This window comes from Heteronotia binoei, chromosome 14 (assembly GCF_032191835.1).
Source record: "Heteronotia binoei isolate CCM8104 ecotype False Entrance Well chromosome 14, APGP_CSIRO_Hbin_v1, whole genome shotgun sequence".
Lineage (NCBI taxonomy): Eukaryota > Metazoa > Chordata > Lepidosauria > Squamata > Gekkonidae > Heteronotia > Heteronotia binoei.
This window is the reverse complement of record NC_083236.1, coordinates 38,120,934-38,146,612: the sequence shown is the minus strand read 5'-3', so window position 1 is coordinate 38,146,612 and position 25,679 is coordinate 38,120,934. Positions and strand designations below refer to the sequence as shown.

The 25,679-nt window shown below is 42.2% G+C and overlaps 1 protein-coding gene across 1 annotated transcript in view; it reads left to right on the top strand.

Moving 5' to 3' along the window:
* WWOX (WW domain containing oxidoreductase) overlaps positions 1–25,679 on the top strand; it is a 778,310-nt gene that overhangs the window by 166,402 nt on the left and 586,229 nt on the right. The window contains exon 6 of the mRNA XM_060254428.1: positions 23,274–23,362. Coding sequence (XP_060110411.1) covers positions 23,274–23,362 — 89 coding nt within the window. The remainder of the gene's footprint in view (positions 1–23,273; positions 23,363–25,679) is intronic.

The following is a 25,679-nucleotide window of genomic DNA, read 5'->3' as shown; positions in this document are numbered from 1 at the left end:
ACAATGAGCCACATGACAAAGAATCCTTTAAAAAAAAAGCCTGCAGGCATCATGAATACACATGAAACAGTCTTATCATGAATCAGACCTCAGGGTCTTTAACATCACCTACTGCCTGGTCTGTTTAACTGGAGATGCCAAGGATTGAGAACCTAGGACCTTCTTTATGGAGAGCAAAAGCTCTTCTACTGAGCCACAGTCCCCAACATATGATGTTATGGTCTATTTATAAGCAGAGTTTTTAAACAGTGTTAGACAAAAAAGGCTAAAAGCAGGTTTTGTTATCTGATAAGAAGTGAGAAGTATCCCCCTTGGGAGCTTTATCTAGTAAACAGTGTTTTCGGGTTAGGTATGGATTGTGTGGTTAATCATTCATATCCCTATAATATATTTGCTGTGTATGTGTGAGGTGGGGGTGGTCTTAAATCAGATTTGAGCTTGGATGTGAGTTTTTGTCAAATAGCTGTGGAACCTTTTGTGCCCCCACCCCTTATACTTCAACCTTTGATGCTTGTTCAGTGGGCTTTGGTTTCATTCCCTGTTCTTTGTCATTACTTTTGTCAAATCAGGTGAGATGCATTGTTCAAAGGGCAAAGGGGGGTGGAACCATAAAATTAGTATTTTTCACTGGGGTGGGCAGAATGGCCAGCCGGGTATAGAGGAAGCTGGATGGTATTTAGGAATGAATGTCGTTATTTTGACAGGATGATGAATGTTCTTGATCTTGGTCAACTCAATGAGGTGAGGATCTGTGTACTTCTTCACCCAAAGGGTGATTAACATATGGAATTCACTGACACAGAAGGTGGTGACAGCTACACGCACAGACAGCTTCAAGAGGAGATTGGATAAACATATGGAGCAAAGGTCCATCAGTGGCTATTAGCTACAATGTATTGTTGGAACTCTCTGTCTGAGGCAGTGATGCTCTGTATTCTTGGTGCTTGTGGGGGGCAACAGTGGGATGGCTTCTAGTGTCCTGGCCCCACTGATGGATCTCCTGATGGCACCTGGGTGTTTTGGTCACTGTGTGACACTGGATGGGCCATTGGCCTGATCCAACATGGCTTCTCTCATGTTCTTATGTCTGGTCATTCCTAAATCTTGTGTTTTGGGGTGACTCCAGACATAAATTTGGCTTGTCATCACCAACATAAAAATCAGCAGGGAAAGCTAAAGTGAATGAAATCTGCATGATAATATATTTAGTATTTGAAATTCATATTCCGCTACAGTCAATCATCAAGCATATTATAGTGCTGTGATGCCATCTTAGTGGGGAAATTGTGTCTTGAGATAACTTACCTGGTGGAGGACTTTCTGGGGAAGAAATGTTACTCAGGACTATTCTCCAATTCAGAATCTGTGGCTTGTTTCTGCAAATACAATCTGTCCTGTTTATGAAAACGATTCCAGGGCGTTCGTGTCACATATAACCTTGTTGAATAAATTGGATCAAGAAAACTTCACTAGGTTTCTCTAACATGCATAAGACATCACAGCTCCCCATTTATTTGATCTTGATCAACCCAGACATTGCTGGTTCTTTCCATCTTGCTTTTACTTGTGATGGATCCCTTTAGCAGGCAACAGAAACTGAAAGCAGAAGTTGCAACATGGAAATAAGTCTTCATGATAGCGGTTATATAACCCTGAAAACCTTGTAGCACAGGGGCACATGCGATAATGGAGATCTTCAGAATATCTGAAGAGCTGAGGTTAGAGTACATTAAAGTTTGCACAAAGAAGCAGTATGAAGTAGCAATCAGAGGGCTAGATTTAAGTCCCGGGACACCTGCATTCAAATCCCTGTTCAACCACAAACTCTGCTAACCTTCCCTCAGGGTAGTCGTGAGGATAAGAGGGAAAAGGGATTGTGTGCGATATTATGAGATTCTCAGAGAAAGAGTGAAGTAAAGTGATAATTTTTAAAACATGCATTAGATTTTATTCTTGAGCCATTTTCAGCCCCAAATTTAACATGGAGAAGATCACCCATGAATCTGGTCCGAGTGTCTTATAGCATATTGGAGTTTTGAAAGCATATCACTAGTTTATAGTGGGGAGATTTTGAACCACAATGAATAGGAATTTGGATTCAGAAGGCTTCCATGTGCATCCTTGCCAATCCTGCTGGTTGTGGTAATCAGAAACAAACATAGAAATGCAGATACTGCCAATGGACTCATGAGGTGATTTCTATTGTAGAAAGAATATCTTCTGCTCCAAGCCTGCTCATGCTTCCTTCTGCGTCTCCAGTGGTAGTGAGGTATTGCATGCAAGTGTGCATTTGTGAGGCTGCCAAGCTTCCTGCTATGGCAGGAGGGGCTACTCCAGCAGCCATAGTTTCTTACCACCACTTCAGGTATTGGGAGGAGTGACTCTGGCTTATTACCATAGAGTCTCTGGCAATTCCTAGAACTACCCTAGGTCACTTCCAGGTTTCCCCCAAAAGTGAAAAAGTGGCATAGCCTACTTTGTGCTCCCCATGTCCTTACCTCCAATATTCCCACCAGTTACCAGGCACTGCTTGGCAATCCTGCTTACCAAATGACTGCAAAGTCTTAGGGTATATCTAGCTGCAAACATAGTATATGGTTCACTGTCTTGGCTGCTTTCCCTAAAGAATCTGAAAATCGTAGTTTTGATGACAGCACTAAAAGTTCCCTGCTTCCCTTGCCAGACCTGTCTGGGATGAGGGAATGATTTCCTTTTAAACCAGTTTAAATCTCTGGTGTTTACGGCTTCCAGCATCTCCTAGGCAGATGCTGGGAGATTTAGAAGGTGGGGCTTGTGGGGGGATGATTAGAGGAGGATGTGATAACACCTCATGGTGGAAATATAGGAATTTCCCCTGTGGTAAAGACCCTATAAGTAAGGAAAAATTCCTAGAGTGTCACTATGGAGGCTCTTTTTCTCTCTCTGCTGCATATAGGTTTCTTGAAGATGGGATATTGGGTTGGGGGTAATTCGCTGCAGGGCTCAGGCAATTGGCAACCCTATGAACAAAATGAATGATGGCTGCCCTCTGAAACAGAAAAAAGACATCAGTATTCTTTCCACATTAATGTGGTAAAAAAGCTCTTTGTCAAGGAGATTGCCACCAATCAGCATGAGAATGACCTATTAGCGTAGTGATAATTTCTTCCAGTCCTTCCAGTATACAAAATATAACAGCTTCTTTAATCAGTGTTTTTTTAAAACATTTAAAACATATTTGACTACTACCAACAGTATTTTAATTTATATTTTATATAGAATCATATGATCATAGATGACCTCCAGGGCCATCACAATGCAGGAAAGTTGAATTAAAATCAATCTAAGTTAAATAAATTAAATTAAATTGAAATCACAGGCACCTTCCCCTGCCCTTCTTGTCATCATCCTAAGTTCATAGAATCAACATTGCTGTCAGATGGCCATCTAGCCTCTGTTTAAAAACCTCCAAAGAAGGAAAGCCCATCACCTCCCAAGGAAGCCAGTTCCACTAAGAAACCGTTTTTACTGTAAGGAAGGTCTTCCTAATGTTTAGCTGAAAACTCTTTTAATTTAATTTCAACCTGTTGGTTCTGGCCCGACTTTTTGGGGCAACAGAAAACAACTCTGCACCATCCTCTATATGACAGCCCTTCAAGTACTTGAAGATAGTGATCATATCACCTCTAAGGCATCTCCTCTCCGGGCTAAACATTTATTCATTTTATATGTTTGATATACAGAATCTGAGAAACAGATCTTTTGTGACTGTAAACGCCAAGAAGGAGGTAACATCATGATTGGTTTCTCAAGCTGAGTATATATGCACAAATGGGACCTCAGCTTTGGAGTATTATGTTTCTACAGGATGCACTGCTAAATGTTGCAGTGAAGATGTGTGACCTCTCAGACTAAATAATGGGTTTTTGAAATGACATTTGGAAAAGCCCTTCTATTTATTTCTTTGGCTCCCAGGCACAGGGAAACAGGGTGTATTGACCTTAGCTGAAGACTTATTTCTGGCTTCAGAGCAACTATAAATTGTGCTGCTGCAGCTAAAGGGAATATATCAGCAGAGTGGCAACACAAAGGCAAACAAGAAACAGAGCTGGTCTATCATAGTGTCTGGAGAGGAGAACCAAATGATACAAAAGGCCTAGTTCACCAGATAAGTTCATTTGTTGTGGATGTCAGATTTGAGGATATGGGGACTGCCAAGAAGGGGGGGGGGAGAAATCATGGGGAGACATGGATACAGGGGAAATTGAGATGCCTTGCAAGCGCCCAAGGGGAAACTCTAGCAGGAGCTCCCTTGCATATTAGGCCAAACACCCCTGATGTAGCCAATCCTCCAACAGCTTACAAGACTCTTTTTTGTAAACTCTTGGAGGATTGGTTACATCAGGGATGTGTGGCCTAATATGCAAAGGAGCTCCTGCTAGAATTCCACCCCTGTGAAGCACCCCACCACACAGTTGCACCCAGGCCATCTTGGCAGCCAGAACCACACAGAGTTTTCCCATGGAGAGACTGTCAGGGGGGAGGGAAGGAGGGAAAACTGAAGACACGGTGTCAGAAAAAGGTAGGTTAGTCTGTGGGTGGGAAGGAGAGAAGGAAGCATGAAAAGGAGAGGGGCTTTGGGTTCTTTCAGGAAAGAGAGAAAATATTGGGGGAAGAGAAAATGAGATCCCCCCCCCCCAAGGCCTTGTAGATCCCCCTCTTGATAGGCATATATAATTTTCAACATGGGCAGATCTGTGGGTATTTAAATTCAAAGAGCAGAGCTGTGAAGAGACATGACAGCCTGAAAATGCTCCCTTCGAATGGCTTGAGAGTCCCCTCCTTGTGTGTGTGTGTATGTGTTTGTCCATCTGTCTGTGTACATAAATAGCATGTATATATATACTCATGCACGCAAGTTCTGTTCATGTGTTACAGTGAACACATGGACATTTTGCATGTACCTGCATACTTCTGTTTGTAGGAAAGAGCTGACATGCATTCACTTTGCATTTGAAACCAGGAACCAATAGCTGAATAAATGTGCAGTTTCAATCATGCATTCACCTTTTCATGCATTGAATGTAAGCTGAAAACTACTCAGTGTGCCTGTATAAAGAAAAATAAAGTAAAATGTAGACTGTACACAGATCATACATGCATTTGTTGTAACTTGTGAACAGGTCTACAGAGATTAATTCATAGGGCTAATGTCGCTTAGTAAATACAAGTAGTCTGTGGGGGGGGGACCCTTTTCCTTATATTGAAGCTGTTTGACAGTAAAAAAAATTGCAGTGTTTAATTGGCAACTTCATTTTCTTAAATTGCAGAATACCCCGTGGATACTTTTTTTTTTGGCTATGGTGGTGTTTGGGGATGAAGACTGGGGAAAGGTTAGGAGAGGTTGTGCACAAGAGACTGGAAATTGAAATCAGAACAGTAGCACTACTTTGCTACTGGCCATGTTACCTGAATGTGCCGTTTTGTAGCGTCAGCAGTTTTGAGCAGCTTTAACTTTACCAATGCCCTTGATGAGGTGCAGAGTTGTCGGTATTCTCGTAAAATTTCCTCAGCGATGGCTTCTTCTGTTCTCTTTATTTCCTTAAGTGAACATCTGTCTAATTGTTCACCTCCATTGCTTTAGTGCTTTCCTCATGCTTTCTCTGTTTCCAGACAATAAAGTTTATTTTCTTCATAAGAATTCAGTCTACGCAAGGGTATTAGGCAGCTTGTTTGCACCTTTTAATTTCTGGAAGTTTTCCAGGAAGAGATTTTTTGGGGGGTGTTTTTTTTTTTTTGCAGTAGTTCCAGTGGTTTCATCAGTGAATCATGCAACAAAGCACAGCACTGTATTTTGGGTTTTTACCAGTTACCTTCTGCTTATAAACATCTGTCTGGGAAAATATTTCTGATTTTTTAGCTCTTTTCAAAGACGCATATATTAGGGGGTGTGGGATATGAGATATATAGGAACAATAAATTTTGTTGTGGTCAGAGGTAGGTGCAGTTAAGTGAAACAATATAGTAGGGGTTTAGAAGTACCTGCAAAATTGAAGCATATGGAAATGCAAATTCTAATGTAGCTCATGGAAGTTTCTTTTCTGAAAGAAGAGTGATTGAAACTACGAGAAAGTGCCAAGAATTGTACTATCTAGAAAGGGGGTAGAGTGGGTCCTCAGCCTTTTCAAGCCTGTGGGCACACTGGGAATTCTGACACAAGGTGGTGGGCACAACTACAAAATGGCCATTGCAGGAGGCAGAGCCACTGCAGGAGACAGAGACAAACACACAGAAAGCCAAATGTGAATTTAAAAAATGTACTGGAAAAAAGGAGAGAGAATAAAACGAAGAGTTTGTGGAAGCTTGTGCTGAAGCAGTGTTCTTCTACTCTGCACAGCCAATCAGAACTCTAATGGTCAGTCAGAAGCCCTGCTGGACAGCAACCCCATCTGGCCACATCCACTTAGCGGCAACCAGCAAAGGTGTCTGCACCCACCATGGCACCTACAGGTACCATGTAGGGAATTTGTGCTCTGGAAGAAAAGGTTGCCAATGCCCAACATGGGAACTTTCTGGAGATGACTGGAGTGGGCGAGGGGGAGTTTGGGGAAAGGATGCTTGGGGATGCCATATTCTCACCCTCAAGCTGCCATTTTCTACAGGGAAACTAACCTCTGTACTCTGACAATCAGTTGTAATTACCGGAGAACTGTACGCCTCACCTGAAGGCTGGCAATCCTACCGGAAGATCAAAATCCATGTCCCATCTAGAGACCTGTATCACCCAATGGTTGAAGCATCATTGCTCTTTCTTCATTCATTTCTCATGTTGGAGTTTGTTATGAAATCATGAGATTAGATTTTACTAACCAGATAAAATTGAGTGAAAACAAAAACTGGTTGGATCCCACCCATGCATTAGACCCATTCAAAGTCTAACTTGTTTATAGTGGCTGTTTGATGTCATTCAAAGTTGAGGCAGGAATTGAAGTTTGTTGTTTTGTTAGAGTTTTAATAAGAAAATGTTTTAAAACGATTGCTGTAAGCTGAACAATGAGAAAAGTTGGGGTAACAATACTTAAAGAAATATTTATTCAACAATTTAGAAGTGTGATTTGATTTTGCAATGCTTATTTTTATACCAAGAGGAATTATTAACACCAGTAAGAATCAACACAGTGCAGGGTGATGTACGAGCTGTCTGTGTCCGCATTATAGCGGGACCAGTGGCTGCATAGTGGAACCCTCTCTAATATGGAGAAGCTTAAAGAATTTAATGGAAATAATTAGGTTATCCAAGTTCATCCTCAGATGGAATGATTTCCTGAGATATTTTTGTTGTACATGAAGTGGTCTGAGAGCAACGAGATGACAACAATGTAAATCAATCTTCTAACCCAACTTGCAGTCCTTTGGGGGGACAGTGCCTTGTGGGGGGGGGGGACTCACTCTAGAAAGTACTCTATTGCTTGGTGCAGTTCCAAGTTCTTCAAGGGGAGGAGCTTCACCCGACCTGTGCCAGTTTCACCAGCAGAAAAATCTGTGGAGGGGGCCTGTTTGTCATCACATTTTACCACCACATCCATGTAGTGACTTTCACAATTATATAAATCACAAAGGAAATGTTTCACCATTGCCCTGAATAAAAGTCATGGTCTGGTATGTGGGAGCAGAGACATCTATCAAAAAGTTGGTAAGTTGGTTTAGGTTCCTACTGGGGAGAAAGATGGAATATATTGTTCTGAGAATGTGAGTTTGTGTGATCTACTCTTGAGTATGACTTGTATTTTTTATTATGGTGCACACTGCCCTTAACCCATTGGGGGAGGGCAGTGTATAAATTTAATGATGATGATGCATGTTTCCTCTTCTTATGATTTAGATTTAAATGTTTCATATAAAGTCATTTTTAAATGATTTGGTTCATAATCTATAATTTGTATTTGCTAATGGATCATATTGTGAGAAATCCCAACTCTTGTTTAAGTGACATGATTGCCAAGTGTAAAGTTGATTGGAATTTATTGTGAGGAAAAACCCCTTACAGAACATCGTAATCACCAGCTTGGTTGCCAGAGCACCTGGAAAAGTGACTCACACACATCTGGCCAGAGAGTGTGGGTAAACCTATCCAGGGGCGAAAGGGACCTATGCAGTACTAACAGCCATAATGCTACATAGGCACTCAAGACCGGTACAAGAGTGCCCAACAGGAGAATGGATGGCTTCCCATCGTTCTGTATGACGTCCATCCCAGCCATGGAGCGGAATAGACTGCACCGCCAGGAGTTATCCAGGTGAATGGTTTTGAAGCACTGACCATAGAATCCACTGTGGAGGACTAACACCACACGAAGCCATCTTCCTACCAAGGCCTGACTCCATTCCAGCGAAGCGGACGGCTCACGTACTCGCCAGATGTCACCTGTGCCTGCAAGAAATCTACCCATCCCAAGAGTGGCTAATCGTACAACCGCCACTGTCTTTGTTTAACGGGACGCAAGACAAAGACTAGTGCCAAGAAGACAGAAGAAGAGGAAGACCATCTTCAACCAGAGCCAAGTTTCTTTGTGTAAACCGGGTGTTACCTAGGCTATGATTTGACCCTCTATTGTCACCCTTTTTGATAAGTCTAATAGTCCTAAGTATCTCCCCACCCAAGTAATCCCTTCTGTTCTTCTCCCCATCTGTCATTTTGGAGCCTCCCCCTGGTCCATTTCAACCTGAAAGTTCACTCAGGTATCCAGGATCCAAGCAAGTCCATTGGTCAGGAATGGGCACCCAATTAGGTGCCACCAATGAACTTTCTATTGGTTGTCGCAGTAGTCCAGCCCTTATGGTCACTGTGAAACCTCCCCTTTTTGGGAGATCATGCATCAGCTGACCACCTTCCTCCTCCCTTGTACCTCCCATCCCCCAAGGGCTCAAGAGAGTCCTTATAATCTGTGGACTAGTTACCCAGAGGTGTGCTTCTATCAGTATCCCAATTCCGCTGCATAGATCCATCCCCGATTCCTGATCCGTTTCGGGTCCCTTCTCCCACTTCCTCACTCGTGGCCATTGGAGCCTTCCTTGAAGACTACGATCGGTAAATATCACCCTGTTTGTCTACCCATCTGTTCCCCTATCTATCTATGTTTCCTAGGACTGTATGTGTGATTTTATGAGTATTTTATCTTGTATGGAAGCCTATATTTCCTGAATAAATTTTAATTGTTTTACTTAATTAGAGTCCCTAATATTTTTTAGCATTAATTTCTGGACGTGGAATCCTGTATACACAGGTAAAAAGATCCTGATTAAGCCAGGTGCCCACCTGACAATTCTCCAACCTCGTTTTGAGGGCATTTTGGCTTACATTATCATTGCTAATAGTATATGTAGGGGCTGATTTTTTTTCCCGACAAAATAAAACAGAGCTTTTAATTTTTGCTTCTAAACTGTGTAGTCCACGGGCACAATGATCAGCTATTGATGTTCCAGCGAAACCTCATAGAATATTTACTATAACATAAAACTTTTTAAGGAACATACTCCTCCTCCTCTTCCCCCCCACCTCAATCTGAACCTTGCTTCTGGCAGGGCAGGCTGCCCAGAACACCAGTGATCTTACAGTTATTACTTTGTGTCATATATAATCTTGTTTTTTTTCCTCCAGCAACAAATAAATCTTTGGGCCTCCTTGCAAAAAAAAAAAAAAAAAGTGGTTACAGTATAATAAAAATAAACCGCTTGTCATGACTGCAGCTGACATTTATCAGCCTATTTGTGGGTGCTCTTTCTCTCTCTCTGTATAATATAGAACATAATTTGTCACTTTGTAAATACATTCCAGTCTAAATCCCTGCCAGCATCTGTTAGAGTTTGAAGGATTAATGCTCAGCATAGCGCATGCTTGTGATTTCAGGCAGCAGCATTGCTTATGACTGAGAACCCCGTGAGAAAAAGATGGAGGGCCTTTTCATATTTACTTACATATTTTTGTCCTTTGGCCATTAGACTTCCCCGATTTGTTCTTGTCATCTGCACAAGTGGCGTTTGCTGGCTTTGTATTTGTATAGGCTCTTGTGCTGCACTAACAGCGAGTATATTTTTCCTATTTTGAATACAGCAGCCTTATGCATATGAATATCCCAAGTATATTTACTTTGCATTTAAGATATTTAATATTCCCTAACACCAAAGGCATAGAGAGAGAATCACTATGATTTCTCCTTCTGTTCTGATAGTTTCTTCCAAGAAAACTGGGTAGTTGGGGGAATCAGTAGAAGCATGGTGCAGCCTAATAAACATAATGGCGGGATGGTAAGGAAATTCTAGAACTATCTTCTGGGTAAAGACTGGGGGTACCAAATGAGCTAGGATAAGTTGATAGTGGTGTATACTAAACCTACGTCTTACACTTTCCCCATTGCAATTATCTACCCCCCTTCTCGTTTCAAGGCAAACTGTATGCTGCTGCTGCCTCCAAATAAGCAAATTATGGTTCTTGTTTATCCTCTAACCCAGAATTATAAATCATGATTTCCAAGGACTGTAAACATCTTTGCTGGATCACATTAACATTTATCTAGTTTGATACCATCATTCCAGCCTCGGAAGAGTGCCTTTGGAAGTACAAAAAGCAGATCCATTTGGAGAGTCTTAATATTTATGTATGTATTTATTTATTTATTTAACCAATCAATTAATCAGTCAATCAAATTTATATCCCGCCCTGCCCTAACGGGCTCAGGGCAGCTAACAACAGTTAAAAACCACATAGAATATTAAAAACACTATACAAAAAATCAATTCCACACATTTTTAACCATAAAATCCAGGATGCATGTCAGTGTTTCTGAATATCTGTATTTGTCCAATGGGATTTTCAGTGCTGTGGGGCATTTGCTACTGACCCTTAACCATTGAAGGCAAGCTTAAATAGTTCGGTCTAACAAGCCCTGATGTTTTCGGGGAAGGCATTCCACAGAGAGGAGGCTATTGTCGATTAATTAAAAAGTACGACGCAGATGTCATTCTTTGTATTTTACATGGACCAATATGGCATAAAGAAGATAGCCATCTCCGTTGCATCCAGAATCTGATACTTAGATATATAGGGTTGGATCCATACTATTTTTTTCCAGTGGCAGAATGGAACTTTCCTGCCTTTTCCTTCACAATGCTTCCCACTGATCTCTATGAAAGGGTGCTCATTGAGGATGAGAGACCCAGGAGAATATCACGAGGGAAGAGTGGGAAGAGGAAACTGGTGGAAATGCCCCTTTAGTTTGAATCCAACCCATTGCTCCCTGACATGGAAATGAATCAGCATGTCATATTTTTGAAGACTATAATTTTTGGTTGCCAGTAGCCAGCCTATAGCTGGTAAGCAATGGTAGATTGCAAGGGACAGGATCTTAAACTTTTTGGTGTTGCACTGATGCCGTAATGTGACTTATGTCATGACCTGGAAGTGATGTCATAATGCCAGGCTGATGCTGTAGCATTTGCCCCAGACTCTATGGTTTAAGTGTAGACTTTGGGGCAAATGCCAGAGAGTCATCCTGATGTGATGATGTCTCTTCTGGGTCATGGTGAAAGTGGTATCATGGTGTCAGCATAACTCCGATTCCTCCCATTTCCCCAGGTATTTTCCTTCTGTTGTCCAGCTGAGTGGTATGGGCAGAACCAGTCCCGAGGTGGTGGAGTTGACATAATCTAGGTCAGGGGTGGCCAACGGTAGCTCTCCAGATGTTTTTTGCCTACAACTCCCATCAGCCCCAGCCAGCATGGCCAATGGCTGGGGCTGATGAGAGTTGTAGGCAAAAAAACATCTGGAGAGCTACCGTTGGCCACCCCTGATCTAGGTGACACATGTACAGGCAAACATAAATCCTATGGACATGGAGAGCATGCAGTTAGTTCTGTGTGTCCAATGGGGCTTTGGATTCATGTTTCTCAAAAAGCCTGCTATGCAATTGCTTTTAGCTTGGCAGGGTTTAAAACAGATTCTGTAAGACAGACCAGAGTCTTTTGCTGCACTCGCTTTTGAGGGTAGGCAGTGAAGCTCCTGATCAGATGCAAAAGTGTTCTGTTCTCAGGGCCTTTCAACTAGAGTGGAAAAGACTTCTGGAAGTGTAATGGCTGCTGAACCGTGATACATTGTTATCCATGCTTTTAATTTCATTGACAATTCTTTATATTGTTTTGTTTTATCGGAAGCTGGCCTGCGGTTTGGAGCAACAGGGCATGGGAGTGGGGGAAATGGCTGCAAATTCACAGCCAATTTATGGCGCCCCTATAGGACTTTCAAGGCAAGAGATGAGCAGAAGTGCTTTGCCATTGCCTGCCTCTGTGTAGCTACCCTGAACTTCCTTGGTGGGATCCCATTGCAGTACTCACCAGGGCTGACCCTGCTTAGCTCCCGAGATCTGACAACATCACACTAGCCTAGGCCATCCAAGTCAGGATGCAACAAAGTATGCATAATTTAAGTTAAAATAAATGATGATGCCTTTTGTTTTATTTAAAAAAATTGTGCACAGTTCTAAGTCCCTGAGCCTAAAAAGAGGTTGGATCCTGATCTGGAAGTGCTGGTTAAAAACTGGCCTTTGGAACTAGCATTATAACACTGCTAGTCTTTTAACAATTATGGGAGAAGAATGAAACCTGGCTGCCCCTCTTATAAAGCTTCATGTATCTTTTAAAAACCGTGGCTGTTCTCCCTCCTCTCCTCTCCACCCCACCCCCCACTCATCTTCTATGTCTCTGTAAATACATTAGGAAAATAACTGCGAGAGGGGGAGAAGCTCAAGTAGCCCTTGTGCCAAAGACATGCACTGTTTCAAAGTCCCAGCTGCATGACGTGAAATGTCTTTTAGGAAAATAGCTGAGGCAGAGAGAAACAGAAGAAAAATGAGTGTAAAATTATTCCATCCAGTATGGCCTCTAATGGCCCTTGGTAAGTTATCTCAAACGCTGCGGAGGAACCAATTCTGAAAAGAGACCACATATCTTCTGTTGGCTTTGCACCATGTGATTCATTTGCCCCATTCAGTTGAGTGAGAGGTAATCTCACAGCATTCCAAATACATGCATGACTTTATAAAGCCTGCCTAACATAAATACACTTCTGCACCAAGTGCATGCATTAGGGACTATAATATTTACAGCCTGAAACTGGAATAAAAGCATTTCCTTGTTTTCATCCATCTCGCATGGAGATCATCATTACTGCCTATCGCTGGTCATTGTTGACTGCCGTAACCCATGCATCAAAATTGTCATGCTGTATTCTGATGGCACACTCTGGTCTGGATTTAATTTGTATGCGCTGCCTCATCTTCTAGGGTGGTGTCAACTCAACTTTCATTCTTCTGGATTTAAATACTATATTTGTGGCGGAAAATATTCTGCACAAACTTCCGACCCCCCCTCCCATCTCCTTCCCCACATTTTATCCTCAGACACCATCAAAACATGAATACAGTTCCCTTTGTATGAAAATATGTGCTGTCTCTTCAAGAACAGACCATTTCCCAAGTGGAAGTGACAAGGATTTTCTTGATAACACATAAGCACATTCTTCTTTCTTCTCAAGTCACTTAAAAAGTGAAATATTTTTTAATGCTCTGATACTGGGGGGAAAAAGTATTTTCTTGGGAAATAAACCTTTGAAATTTCCAAATTATATAGCGTGTGCCCATGGAGAATATAATTATGTAGTAAATAGCTAATGTCCACTCTGGAGCCTTTTAAAAGTACATCTTCCATTTTTCCCTCCCCAGCACTTACCTAAGTTATAGGGACTGCAGCATATTTATTAGGAGTCTTCAACTGTGTATAAAACTAGAGCAGCCCCAAGTAATGGTATTTGCTGAAGGATTCTTTATCATGTGAATTTACCTTTAGTCATCTATTATTTATTTCAGCTCTTTTATATGCCATTATAATAAATATTATGACAGGGAAAGCTTTTATGCTTCAACTTATTGTAGTTCTCTTTACTTCCTTGCAGTCCTTCAGAAAAATGTAACCACACTTTACTTATATTTAATGTAAATCATCACTTCCGTTCGAATGAAAAATTCCCTGTTGGGGGGAAAAGTCTCCTCCTTCAGTGACGAGACATAAATGCACAATCATGTTTACTGCCAAATGACCGTAGTGTGCAGTGTTCATTTTTAAACAGTTTTTAAGCTAGAAAGTGAGTACATTGCATATTATGAAATCGCTGGCTTTCCAAGTCCCTTCGCTTTCTGGCAAACTTCTCACTTTATAAGCATTTTCCTAAGCTCGAGTACGAAATATTGCCAATTATATTTTAAGCACTTTCAATAGGTTGACAGAGCATCTACAGAATGAAATGTAATATTATCTAGGGTGGTCCAAAAGAAAGAAAATAAGGTATAAAAGTTTTGTATTGTTGCTTTTTTATGTATTTGAATTATTTAGAGGGGAGAAATAAGGTGATTGTGAGGAGCAGCACTCATAAAGGACATACACATCCCCTTTCCCTTCTTACCTGTGACAAAAATGACACTTTCCATTCCCTTTCAAAAGATGTTTTGTTTTGTTCAAGAAGAATTGCTTTATAAAGGAAACAAATAGCCTTTAAAAAAAAAACAGGTAACACTTGGAGGCAGCAGAGTATAAGATCCAGCACAAAAAAAAATTCTAGGTCTTTACAGGAATTAGCTGCCACTCTTTGATCAGAGAAGTGGGCAGCTGCTGTTTTATAACTTCTCATTTGTGGCTCACAAATGCTCCAAAAGGAAATAGGGGAGGGGCAAGAATCAGACAAGGACCACTGAAGGGCTGCCAAGCTTGTCAGGGCTTAGCATTGGGGCCCCATCCTAGTTGGGCATCTGCTGAAATCCATGAGCTGGCAGAGGGGCCACCCCTCTATTATGAATTATGGGTCCATCCACTTCACCACGGAAAAAGAAAAGGCCCGGCAGCAGCAGAGGAGGGGGCCATCTCCCTTTTCACAGATGAAGAAAATATTGAGGAAAACAAGGAGGTCATACTTTGCCTCTCTTAGGGTTGCCTGGTCCTACCTGACTGCTGGCAGGGGATAGATCCCCTCCCCCAAAGAGCTCTGTAGGCACCTGACGTGCCCGGTGTAGTGTGTGGGGGACACTCTAGCACTTGGGTAAAAAACTCTATGGTGCCATAGAGTTTTTAACCAAATGCTAGAGCATCTCCCGTGCGACATGCCCGACACAATGATGTAACTTCTGGATGATGTCATCATGCCAGGCATGTTGGACGCTGACGGAGCTCATTGGCCAGCTCTGTGTCAGCAGGTTGGGAACCCCAAAACCAGGGGAACCGCTGCCCCTAGCAGGAGGGTAGGAACCCTAGCCTCTCTCCAGTGTATCGATAACTGAGGTGGTGAGGAAGTATGTGCAAGTGGGTAGGCTAAAAAAAAAGGTAGCATAGGTGCCCCAGGGTCACCCTGTTATATTACGGTTTCCAGGGGTGGAATTCTAGCAGGAGCTCCTTTGCATATTAGGCTACACACCCCTGATATAGCCAATCCACCAAGAGCTTACAAGGCTCTTTTTTGTAAGCTCTTGGATGGTTGGCTACATCAGAGGATGTAGCCTAATATGCAAAGGACTCCTGCTAGAATTCCATCCCTGACAGCTTCTATTGTGATAAGTTAGTGTGCAATCATATAACTGTGTGTGTTAAATGCCATCAAGACACTTCTGACGTATGGCAGCCCTATGAATTAATGACCTCCCAAATGTCTTACAGCTAACAGCCTTGCTCAGGTCTTGCAAACTGACGGCCATGGCTTTCTTTTCTTTGTCAATCCATCTCATCTGGGGTCTTCCTTTTTTCCTGCTGCCTTTAACCAGGGAGGATGCCAGTTAGGGCCCTCCCATCTGTCCTCACCTCTGTGGCGTGGGAAATAGCTGGGCATAGCTGCAGCACAGCATAGTGCCTGCCCCTCAGCGAGCTGCCTGATTGCTGTCATTCCACCTCGTGCATCAGATGTGGGAGGCAGAGCTATGGCAGCTTGGCAGTGCGCACTCTAGGGTGCAGCCACTGTGTACGCCCTTGCCAGGGGCAGGGGCAGGGCACGTTTCCTAGAGGCTGGCTGTGGGTCAGCACTCTGGAGCCACTGCTGCCAAAGGGACACACCTAAGTAAATTAACAGTTTATTGCCAAACACAGTATCCCCCTAGTTTCAGTGACTGTTCTCTTAAGTCCTACTGCCTGCAGCCCCTTCTCTCCTAGCCAGCAGGAATCCTCTGGAAACTCCTATCCATTACGTTCCTATAAGAATGTGTCTCTGAATTGCAGCACTCACTACATCCATGGCCCAATGTGATACTGTTGAGGCAAAGAGCTATCCTGTGTTATTTGGACTGCCGGCCTTTTGCCAGAAAACCCCAGGAGTTTGGGAAGGGGGGGGGGGGCTTAAGTAGGGGTAGGGTTGCCAAGTTCCAATTTCCGGAGATCTGGAGAGGGAAATTTGCCTAGAATCTATTGTGGTAAGTTAGTGTGCAATCATATGATTGTGTGTGTTTGCCTAGAATCTATAGCATACTATGGGGTTTGGCCTCTGAAGCTGCTGTTTTCTCCAGGAAAACTGATCTGGCCATCAGCTGTAATTCTAGAAGCACTCCAGGCCCCAGCTGGAGATCAGTAACTGGAGAGTTTTTATTAATTTTACACACACAAATTATAAATAGCACAATGCTACCAACATTCACAGTTTCCAAAGTCCATTTACTGCTGGTTCTCTGTGTTTCTGCGAAGTACAACATTGTGAGTTATATAAACTGGTACAACGTTGTGAGTTATATGAATTTTTGTAATTGACATTAGCAGAAGACCGGGAAATGCACCAACACTAGCACGGTAGCAACTGAATTGCGGAAACATGAAGAACCAGCAGTAAATGGACTTTGGAAACTGTATGAATGTTGGCAGTATTGTGTTATTTGTAATTTTTTGTGTGTGAAATTACTACTAACTTTTGTAAATTTGTAATAGCAAATCAATTGTACAGTGTGAATTTTGTTCATTATTTTTCCACGGTGATATTGTGGTTTACCCACCTGGAGATCGGCAACCTCTAGATATGGCAGCATTGCTTATGTTGTGACAACACTTCTAGGTAAACGCATGTGGTATTGTACTAGTTTAGCACTGTAGTAGTGCCACACGCTTAGCTGACATGCTAGACATATGTAGCTTTTGCAGCTATTGTGCTGGCATCCGCATAGCCAGGTTCAACAAGGCTCTGTGCAAGTGCAAAGCCCTGTGGGTGGAAAATGCTTTTGCCCCACCAATGTCCTCTATGTTTTTTTTAGCAGAGTTTTATGGAAATCTTAGACCATCACATAATGTGGTGACACCACTTTCAGTTATGCAGCTAGAAGCGACGTTGCATGATGCCATTTCACCCTCACTCCTGAGTAACCTGCTGGTTGGCAGTGCTGGGGAGACAGCACCATTTAGAAGCACCATTTTGTGGCAATCAGCAAGAGAGCGGAGACAGGAAGGTTGTGTTCCACTGACCAAAAAGTTTAGTCTGGATCCATCTTCATTAAAACCTTCCTGAAATTAATTAAACAGATTTCTGTGCAAGAGAAGGTTCTAGCATATTGGTCCCTTGTTGTCATATATTGAGTGCTGGTGTTTTCTCTCATTCACAAAAAGTGACAACTTCCATTTAAGGTTTCACAGCTTGTGGCATCATTCTCGATTGAAAAATATATGAAGTTAAGTGGTGAGAGGCATCAACGTAATAAAATTATGACACATTAGATCAGAATTTGCAGGTTGCCATTAGCAGCCAGCCCCGTCTTTAGATTACTGTTATCCTTGCGCTGCTTTTCCCTTCTCTGTAGGCTGGGCCAGCATGTCTCTGTGTAATAGAACAGATAAATTTTAGCAAATTTATACATTCCATTCCATACAAACTTGCATGTCCATACAGAGAGGCAAAGGATTAAGGACATGATTGGCAGAGCTGAGCTTCTAGATAAGGAAGTTGTCTCAAGGGCTGTCGCTGACATTACTTCTCTAAAAGTCATGCAAAGTCTCATTGCTTCTGTAAGTAAGGGTAGAAAGCAAACTATTTTCTTGGTTTTGATTATATTACTAGTGTAATAAGCTATTTATGTCGCTTTTTAATTTTTTTAAGTGTTCCACAACCATTTTTTTTTTTCCGTCTCACAACTGTGTGAAAGTAAGCCCATAGTCAGGGAACTGTGGGTGAAAAGAGATGACTTTTTTCAGGGTGGCAATCTGCTGTTCTGCAAATAAGACCCCCCCCCCCCCCCGACTTTTAGGGCAAGCCTTGGAAAAGTTTGGCAAAAGTTTTAAGAGTAGTTCAGCTTCATTATCATAGTGTCAGGTTTGAAAGGGGACTTTTGCATGTTATCTCCACTCTCTGGAAGAGAGAGAAATTTGCCTGAGGCCACACAATGAGCCTTTGTGTGCATTTTACTGAATTGCCAGCCCAATCCTGGCATATAGCAGGAGGGGTTGGGAGCAGGGACATGGAGGCATGTTATATGGTGATGTTGCTGACTTCCAAGTAACCATAGAGTTCCTGGTGGTTCCTGGTGGTTGCTGACTTCCGGGTAACCATAGAGTTTCTGGTGGTTCCATTTCACTTCTGGGTTGTACCTGGAAGTGATATACTGGTGCACAGGCTGAGGTTACCATGATCCAGGTAGGACCTGGAGCTCTCTGGGAATTACAACTGATCTTGAGGCTACAGAAGTTCATTCCCCAGGAGGAAATGACAATTTATGAGGTTGGATTCTATGGGATTGCATAGAGTCTAGGAGAAATGGAAGCCTTAGAATTTTATTTATTTATTTGTAATTTGTATCCCGCCCTTCCCACCAGGTGGCTCAGGGCGGCTTACAACATATAAAAACTAACATAAAAATATAAAATTAAGCATAAAAGTTTAACATTTCATAATTTACATAGTTAAAATCTAAACATTTGTCACGGTTATATACTTAAAACATTAAAACCATACAGCGATCTTACAGCTACACTCAGTTCAAGTTTCAGTGCCGGTTAGTTGTGAGCCAGCTGGAAGAGGACTGTCTTACAGGCCCTGCGGAATTGAGCAAGGTCCCGCAGGGCCCTTACCTCTTCCGGCAGCTGGTTCCATCAGGAAGGGGCCATTACGGAGAAGGCCCTATCCCTTGTAGTTTTCAAACGGGCTTCCTTTGGCCCGAGGACAACAAGGAGATTTTGAGTTCCTGATCTCAGTACTCTCTGGGGAACGTGTGGGAAGAGACGGTCCCTCAGGTAGGCAGGTCCTAGGCCATATAGGGCTTTATAGAATGACATTAAGTTCCCACTGAGTTCCCTTCCATGCCCATCCAGGTATCTCCCCCAAATCTCCAGGAACTTCCCAAGCCAGAGTTGGCAACCCTAACAGAGGTTGGCCATGGGAGGTATGACTGACAACCCTATTTACATTGCATATCCCACAGGCACAGTGCCTCAAATCTGCAAGTTCAAATATAGCCTGTGTATACTTCATTTACTAGTTTTGTAATGGTACGATGCCTTTCACAACATTTATAGCTATCCATCAAGTTTCAGTCCCTGGCAAAATGGAAATCAGATTTAAAAACAAATCCCAAACTTCCTAAACCTCATAAAATATAGAGAGAAATGTGTAAATGTGAAGCAAGTGTTAACGATAGTCAAGTAAAAAAAAATTCAATATATACACTTCTGTGAGGCTTTAGTAACATTTTTATAGCTTACAGGTCTGCTGGTGATTGCATGCATTTCTGCCTTGTACTTTCTTTATTGTAATTTGTCTGGCACCCCAGAAACCTTCATTTTCTTGCACTTGTGACCTTATAAAGACTTCTCCTTGAGCTGCTCAAGACGCTGCCACTGAGCCTAACTGTTCTCGATAACCTTTTGTCTGACAAGTCTAAAAAGCCACAGAAGTGCAAATGAGTTTAACTGTTGGAAATAAAGGGACATTGATTATACTGGCAGTGGAGAATGGATTGTTATTAGATGGGGGGTTTCAGTTCACTGGCTGAACTGGCGGAGTAGAAACCCATATTCATAGCTCAGATTTGCCATCTATACATCACAATTGGCCATTTGTCATTTTAAAAATATTTTTATTCTACCTACAAACACTGTTCAGTTATTCCAGCAGATTTCTCCTTGTGAAGGAATAGGGGAAGTATTGCTTACCCTCCAACTCACTCACACCCCCAACCCCGGTCACATTTGTAATATTACAGATGCTTCCTTTTCAGTTTTAGAGTCAGTAGCAGAAACCTGAAACCAAGAGGCAAAGGCATTACTCCAGTAATAGTGTGTGGACTTTAATCACAGTTCCCAAGAGTACAGTAACTAACAGCTTGTGGCTTAGTCTGTTGAACTACTTGATGCATTTTGACCCCTTGCTGTCCTTGTGTTTGTAGCACTGTCTTTATTTTCCCCTTGGAGATGAGTAAGGAGCCTTATATCTTTAAAAAGAGAGAGAAAAGATAAACCTATGTTAAATAAACAACTAGAGTACAGGAAGACATGGTCAGTTTTGTAGTCTTTCTAGCCCTTCCTGAATGTGAAGAAAGTAACCTGTGCACGTAGCGGTCTTTTTGTTTGTTTGTTTGTTTGTTTTAACTTCTGTTTGATGATACTAATGCACAGCCACTATTCATGCTATATCATCGTCAATATGTCTAATTCTCAAAGTGGCCAAATCAGTAGATACCAAAATCAAGAGACTGCAGCTGTGAACAGACAAGACAGATCTTTCTCTCAACCTGAACAATGCCCTAGGTCTGGCAGAAAATATGGGGGGGAAAAGAAATCAAAACATTGTGGGGGGTTAAAAACTGCCAAACTGATAAAGGGGTACCTGTAGCTTTAAAAAACAGATGCTCTCAGTGACTGTTGCTAGCCAGTCACAAAAGTATTTCTAGCCTTCAAGCCTTGGTTTCTGTTATTAAAAGGTAGGAAAGGGGGTGTGGCTCTTTCTGAGGTTGTTTGAGCTTTTGAGGGAGAACTCATTGGGTCCAGGTGTGGCAGCAGCTACCAGGCTAACATATTATCACCCAGTCTGCATGACTCAACCCAGTCCTTTAGACTAAGATGTGTGAAAACCAGGTTCAAATCATCAGTCTGCCATGGAAAGTGACTGTGGAGTCTCATAGTCTAATCTTCCTTACAGGGTTGTTGTGAAGATTATATGAAAGAGAGGAAAATGATGAGACCTTTGGGTCCTGATTGTGGATAAAGGCAGGGTAGAAAAATATAGTTGATGACAGGCAGTAGATAAATATAGTTAGACAATTGATAAAAGATAGCTTGATTGATGGGCAGAAGATGAGAAGAAAACAGGAAAAGGTGTGGATATGTGTGAGAAAGGAGGACTTACCAGGAGTAGGGGGGAAGGGGTATGTGGAAAAATGGGTGCCTCCTGTGGATTCTCCACCATGCAAGTGGGCCCAGCCCCACAACTGGCACCATACAAATGGGCCATAGTTTTCCCAGGTATGGATTGCCAGAGGAAGGGAAAGAGAGCTGAAGATGAGGGGCAGATAAAGGTACGCTGGCTGGGAGGTGGAAGGAGAGTAGGGAGCAGGAAAGGGGAGCAGGAAAGGGGAGCAGGAAAGATGGACTTTCAAGAAAAGGGAAAGAAGAGATAATGGTGGAGGGGAAAAATAAGATGCCCCCCACAAGTCCTTATGGGTCTCCCGCTTGCATTATCTAATCTTTGTACATATTACCTTGCTCTTACTGCATTATTTTCTACTTTTGTAATCCCATTTTTTGCATTGCTGGATGTACTATGTCTGATACATTTTACACTGTTTCTAATTTTAGTAATCCTAGCCTTGTTGTATTGCTGCTTATTATATCTGTCATTCTATTTTATTTTTTTGTTTTACACCATGTAATCCACCTTGAGCCTCAGTGAGAAAGGGGGATTTATAAAATAAAGAAAATAATAATAAAATACAATCTGATCAGGCATTGTGATGAGGGGAGTAGGAGTCAAGCCCTCTGATGTGTTCAACATCATAAGACTGAGGTGACATTTGAACTTCTGAAAGTGTGTAGGTTCTGAAGGATGAACTATACTCCCCATTTTTTTCAGGGCAGGAATTGGCATGCTCAAAGTCTACAGGAGTTGAGTTGTATGTACAAAGTCCTACTGCATATTTGCCCCAAAATGTGAGAGAAAGAAGGAGCAAGCCCATTGGTAGGGTTGCAGCATTGCCTTGACAAATTCCAGGGAATTTTGAGGGTGTCTGAGGAGGAGAAGGATGTGATGACGTGCCTAGATGATGCTCTAGGGATCCCCCCCCGATCTTTGTGGGAAAGGCCATAGAGACATGGGAAAATGAGAACAACATCACTATTGAAAGGTTTGAAAGCCTGTAGCTGGAGTTGCCATAAGTCATTTCTTGATGGCAGTTAAATAACATACACATTTGGCGGGAGAGGTCCATTAATGGCTACTAGCCATGGTGCATAAAGCAAACTTCCATATACAGAAGGAGCAAATCTCTAAAGCTCCAGTGCTGTGAGGAAGCATCAGGGGATGGCCTTGAGCTACATGGCCTCTTTGTTTGGCCCTCTAGGTCGGGGTGGCTAATGGTAGCTCTCCAGATGTTTTTTGCCTACAACCCCAGTCAGCCCCCTCCCCAAACTCCTGGGGTTTTCTGGCAAAAGACTGGCAGTCCAAATAACACAGGGTAGCTCTTTGCCACAGCCAGGTAAAGGTAGTCCCCTGTGCAAGCACCAGTTTTCGACTCTAGGATGACGTTGCTTCCACGTTTTCATGGCAAACTTTTTATGGGTTGGTTTGCCATTGCCTTCCCCAGTCATCTACACTTTCCCCCCCAGCAAGCTGGGTACTCATTTTATTGACCTCGGAAGGATGGAAGGCTTTGTCAACTTGGAGCCAGCTACCTGAAGCAGCTTCTGCTGGGATCGAACTCTAGGACAGCTGTGCAAAACAGGATATTGGACTATATGGACCACTGCTCTGAGCCAGCAGGTCTTAGTTATATTGTTATGATGAAACCACAGTTCAGCTGGAGTTGTTCTGATTCTCCCACCTTGTTAACAGGAATATCTCAATTTCTGTATGTTTAGGAACACAACATTTAGCAGTACTCATTATTTTCTTCCATTTGTACTGTTGATTTAAACTTGTTGTGGGGTTCTAATGTTAAACAGGCAGAGTTCAACATTCTGTGTAATCTGCTGCTGTGCCTCAAAGGTTGTTGCTCTTGTTTATTCCCCACCCTTTGTTTCCCTCCTTTTAGCACAAAGCCAAGGTAGAAGCAATGACCTTGGACCTTGCATCTCTTCGGAGCGTACGGGAGTTTGCCGAAGCATACAAATCCAAGAATATGTAAGTACTCAGGAAGAAGACTATATATCATGGTTTCTTATTATTTTAATGATTATCAACTGAGTGCAGTAGGAAGCATTCATCATAGAACAGAAATGTCTGTGGGTAAATTTAGCTTGTGCATGTGGTAAATTGCATGTAGAAAGGGAGGGACAAATGCTCAGCTCATGTCTTAGTGAGCTGGTTTAAGTGTTCCTAATTTCCTTTTCCCTTCCTGACATCCCAACGGGGATATTTCAGTTGCGACTTAACCTGCAGAACCCAGACCACACATCACTTTGACAGTGGCTCTTCTATTTGATAGGGCAGTGCTGGATCTGGAAAGTCTGGGCATGTATAAACAATACTAATCTAAAGCAGTTCCATAGACATTCCCTCTTCCATGGAAGCACTAGGAATGTTAGTTTTGTGGGCAGAGAGTTAGTGATATCTGACAGAATTCTTAGCTCCTCAACAATCTGTCATACTCAGGATTCTTCATAAGATGCCTCGATGGTTAAAGGAATGCAAAAATATTTACTTGTATAGTGTGGGCACACCTTTATATATGAAATTAGAATTGCCTGCAATGTTTCAGAAAATGGGATAGGTGCTGATATGACATCACTTATGGGTAATGCTCTAGGAGATCTCTATGGTAAAGACTAGAGATATAGGAAAATTCCTAGAGCATTAATATGGAATATCATCCCCCCCCCCCAAAAAAAACCCCTCAATTTCTAGAGGGCTGGAGGACTGGGACTTGGAGCAGGAGTTTGCCTGCTGCACTTGAGTATATGACAAATCTATATGAAATGGAAATGGTCAGAGAAAAGTGAATTCTGTCCCATGTTATCAGTACCATTTAGTTCTTTATGTCATTCATGTTAGGTACTGTACAGAGAGTAGACACAATGCAGTCCTTGTCCAGAACTTTTGCACTGAGACAGGAGAACAGAGAACAGGAAATAGTGGGTAGTAGGGATGTGGAGGAAGAGGAAATGAGTGCACGAAAAGAAGCAGACAAGGCCAAACTAGAGTGGTTCATGGCAATTTGAAGAATGAAAAAAGGGAAGAGCAGGGTCTTACCAGAAACATCTTCATAACAAACAAACAAAAAAGATATGTGAAATCCTCTTTTGATAATGTATAAGTGGATGACAATATTCTTTTCTGGGGGGGGGAGGCACCCCCCCCCCCCATTGGAGCTTTTATATAATAGCAGACAAAATTATTTCCCCCCTAACTTTATTGAAACAAAGAACTCAGTCAGGAATCGAGCAACCTTTCAAACATGATGAGTAACTTCATACTCAAGTTTGCATTTATTCTTCGTTTTTGTCCCTCAGTCTGAGCTGCCCTTGTAACATTCAGTCTTCTGTCTGACTGAGGTGCTTTTGATTTGTTTTGTTTTTTTAATGTGAGGTGGAACACACACACACACACACACTCAACGAGTGCTTAATATATATTTGTCAATATATAACTGATAATGTTGCAGATTTTGTTGCGTTATCCTGAATAAGTGGCACTGATATACTTCCGCAAGTACGTACACTTGTGTGAATTACCTCTTTCAGTGGTCTGTCTATAATGCCTGTTTTAATTACTTTGTGATAAATTGATGGTACTTTGTCTGGATGTTGAAACGAGTAGACTTCTCTCCTGGGTTTGGTAATTAGCTGATGTAGGGCCCCATGTTCCCAGGCTGTTTTGGTGATACAGGCCAGATCAGCTCCTTCATCCAGAATAAGGTCAGAACTGATATTTTAGTGACTGCCAACCTAGTGTGAGCCAACATCAGTTGAAAATATGATGTTATGTGCTGACATCATATTCAGTGTTCCTCAGGCAAACGGAGGACCAAAACGGTCTACAGAGTTCAACTGTCTGCTGCCCCAGCCTCCTCTCCCTCCTTGGTCCTAATTGGCCAATAACCTCAAATTCAAGAGTATTCATTTTTCATTCTGGAAGCAGAAGCTTTTGAAATCTTTTGGGTGCAATTAAGATTTCAGAGCCTCCTATAAATGGTGTACTCCAGAATATTGCTGTCCCTCCCCCACTGAATTTTCACAAATACCATGGTTACTTACATAAGCTGTTCCCCAACCTCTTTTAATCAATCCCCTATGAAAACCAGTCTGTGTGTGATTTTCTGTTCAAATTTATCATTCTGTTCATTCCTCTGTACCAGATGACTCCTGATTTCTGGGAAACTTTTAACATTTAAATAAAATTTTCAGCAGTGGCTTTTTCGCCACTACACATATAAGTTCTATAGCAGATTATTGTCCATCCATAAACATTTCAGGGTGACGCTTTCTAAACACGTATGTAT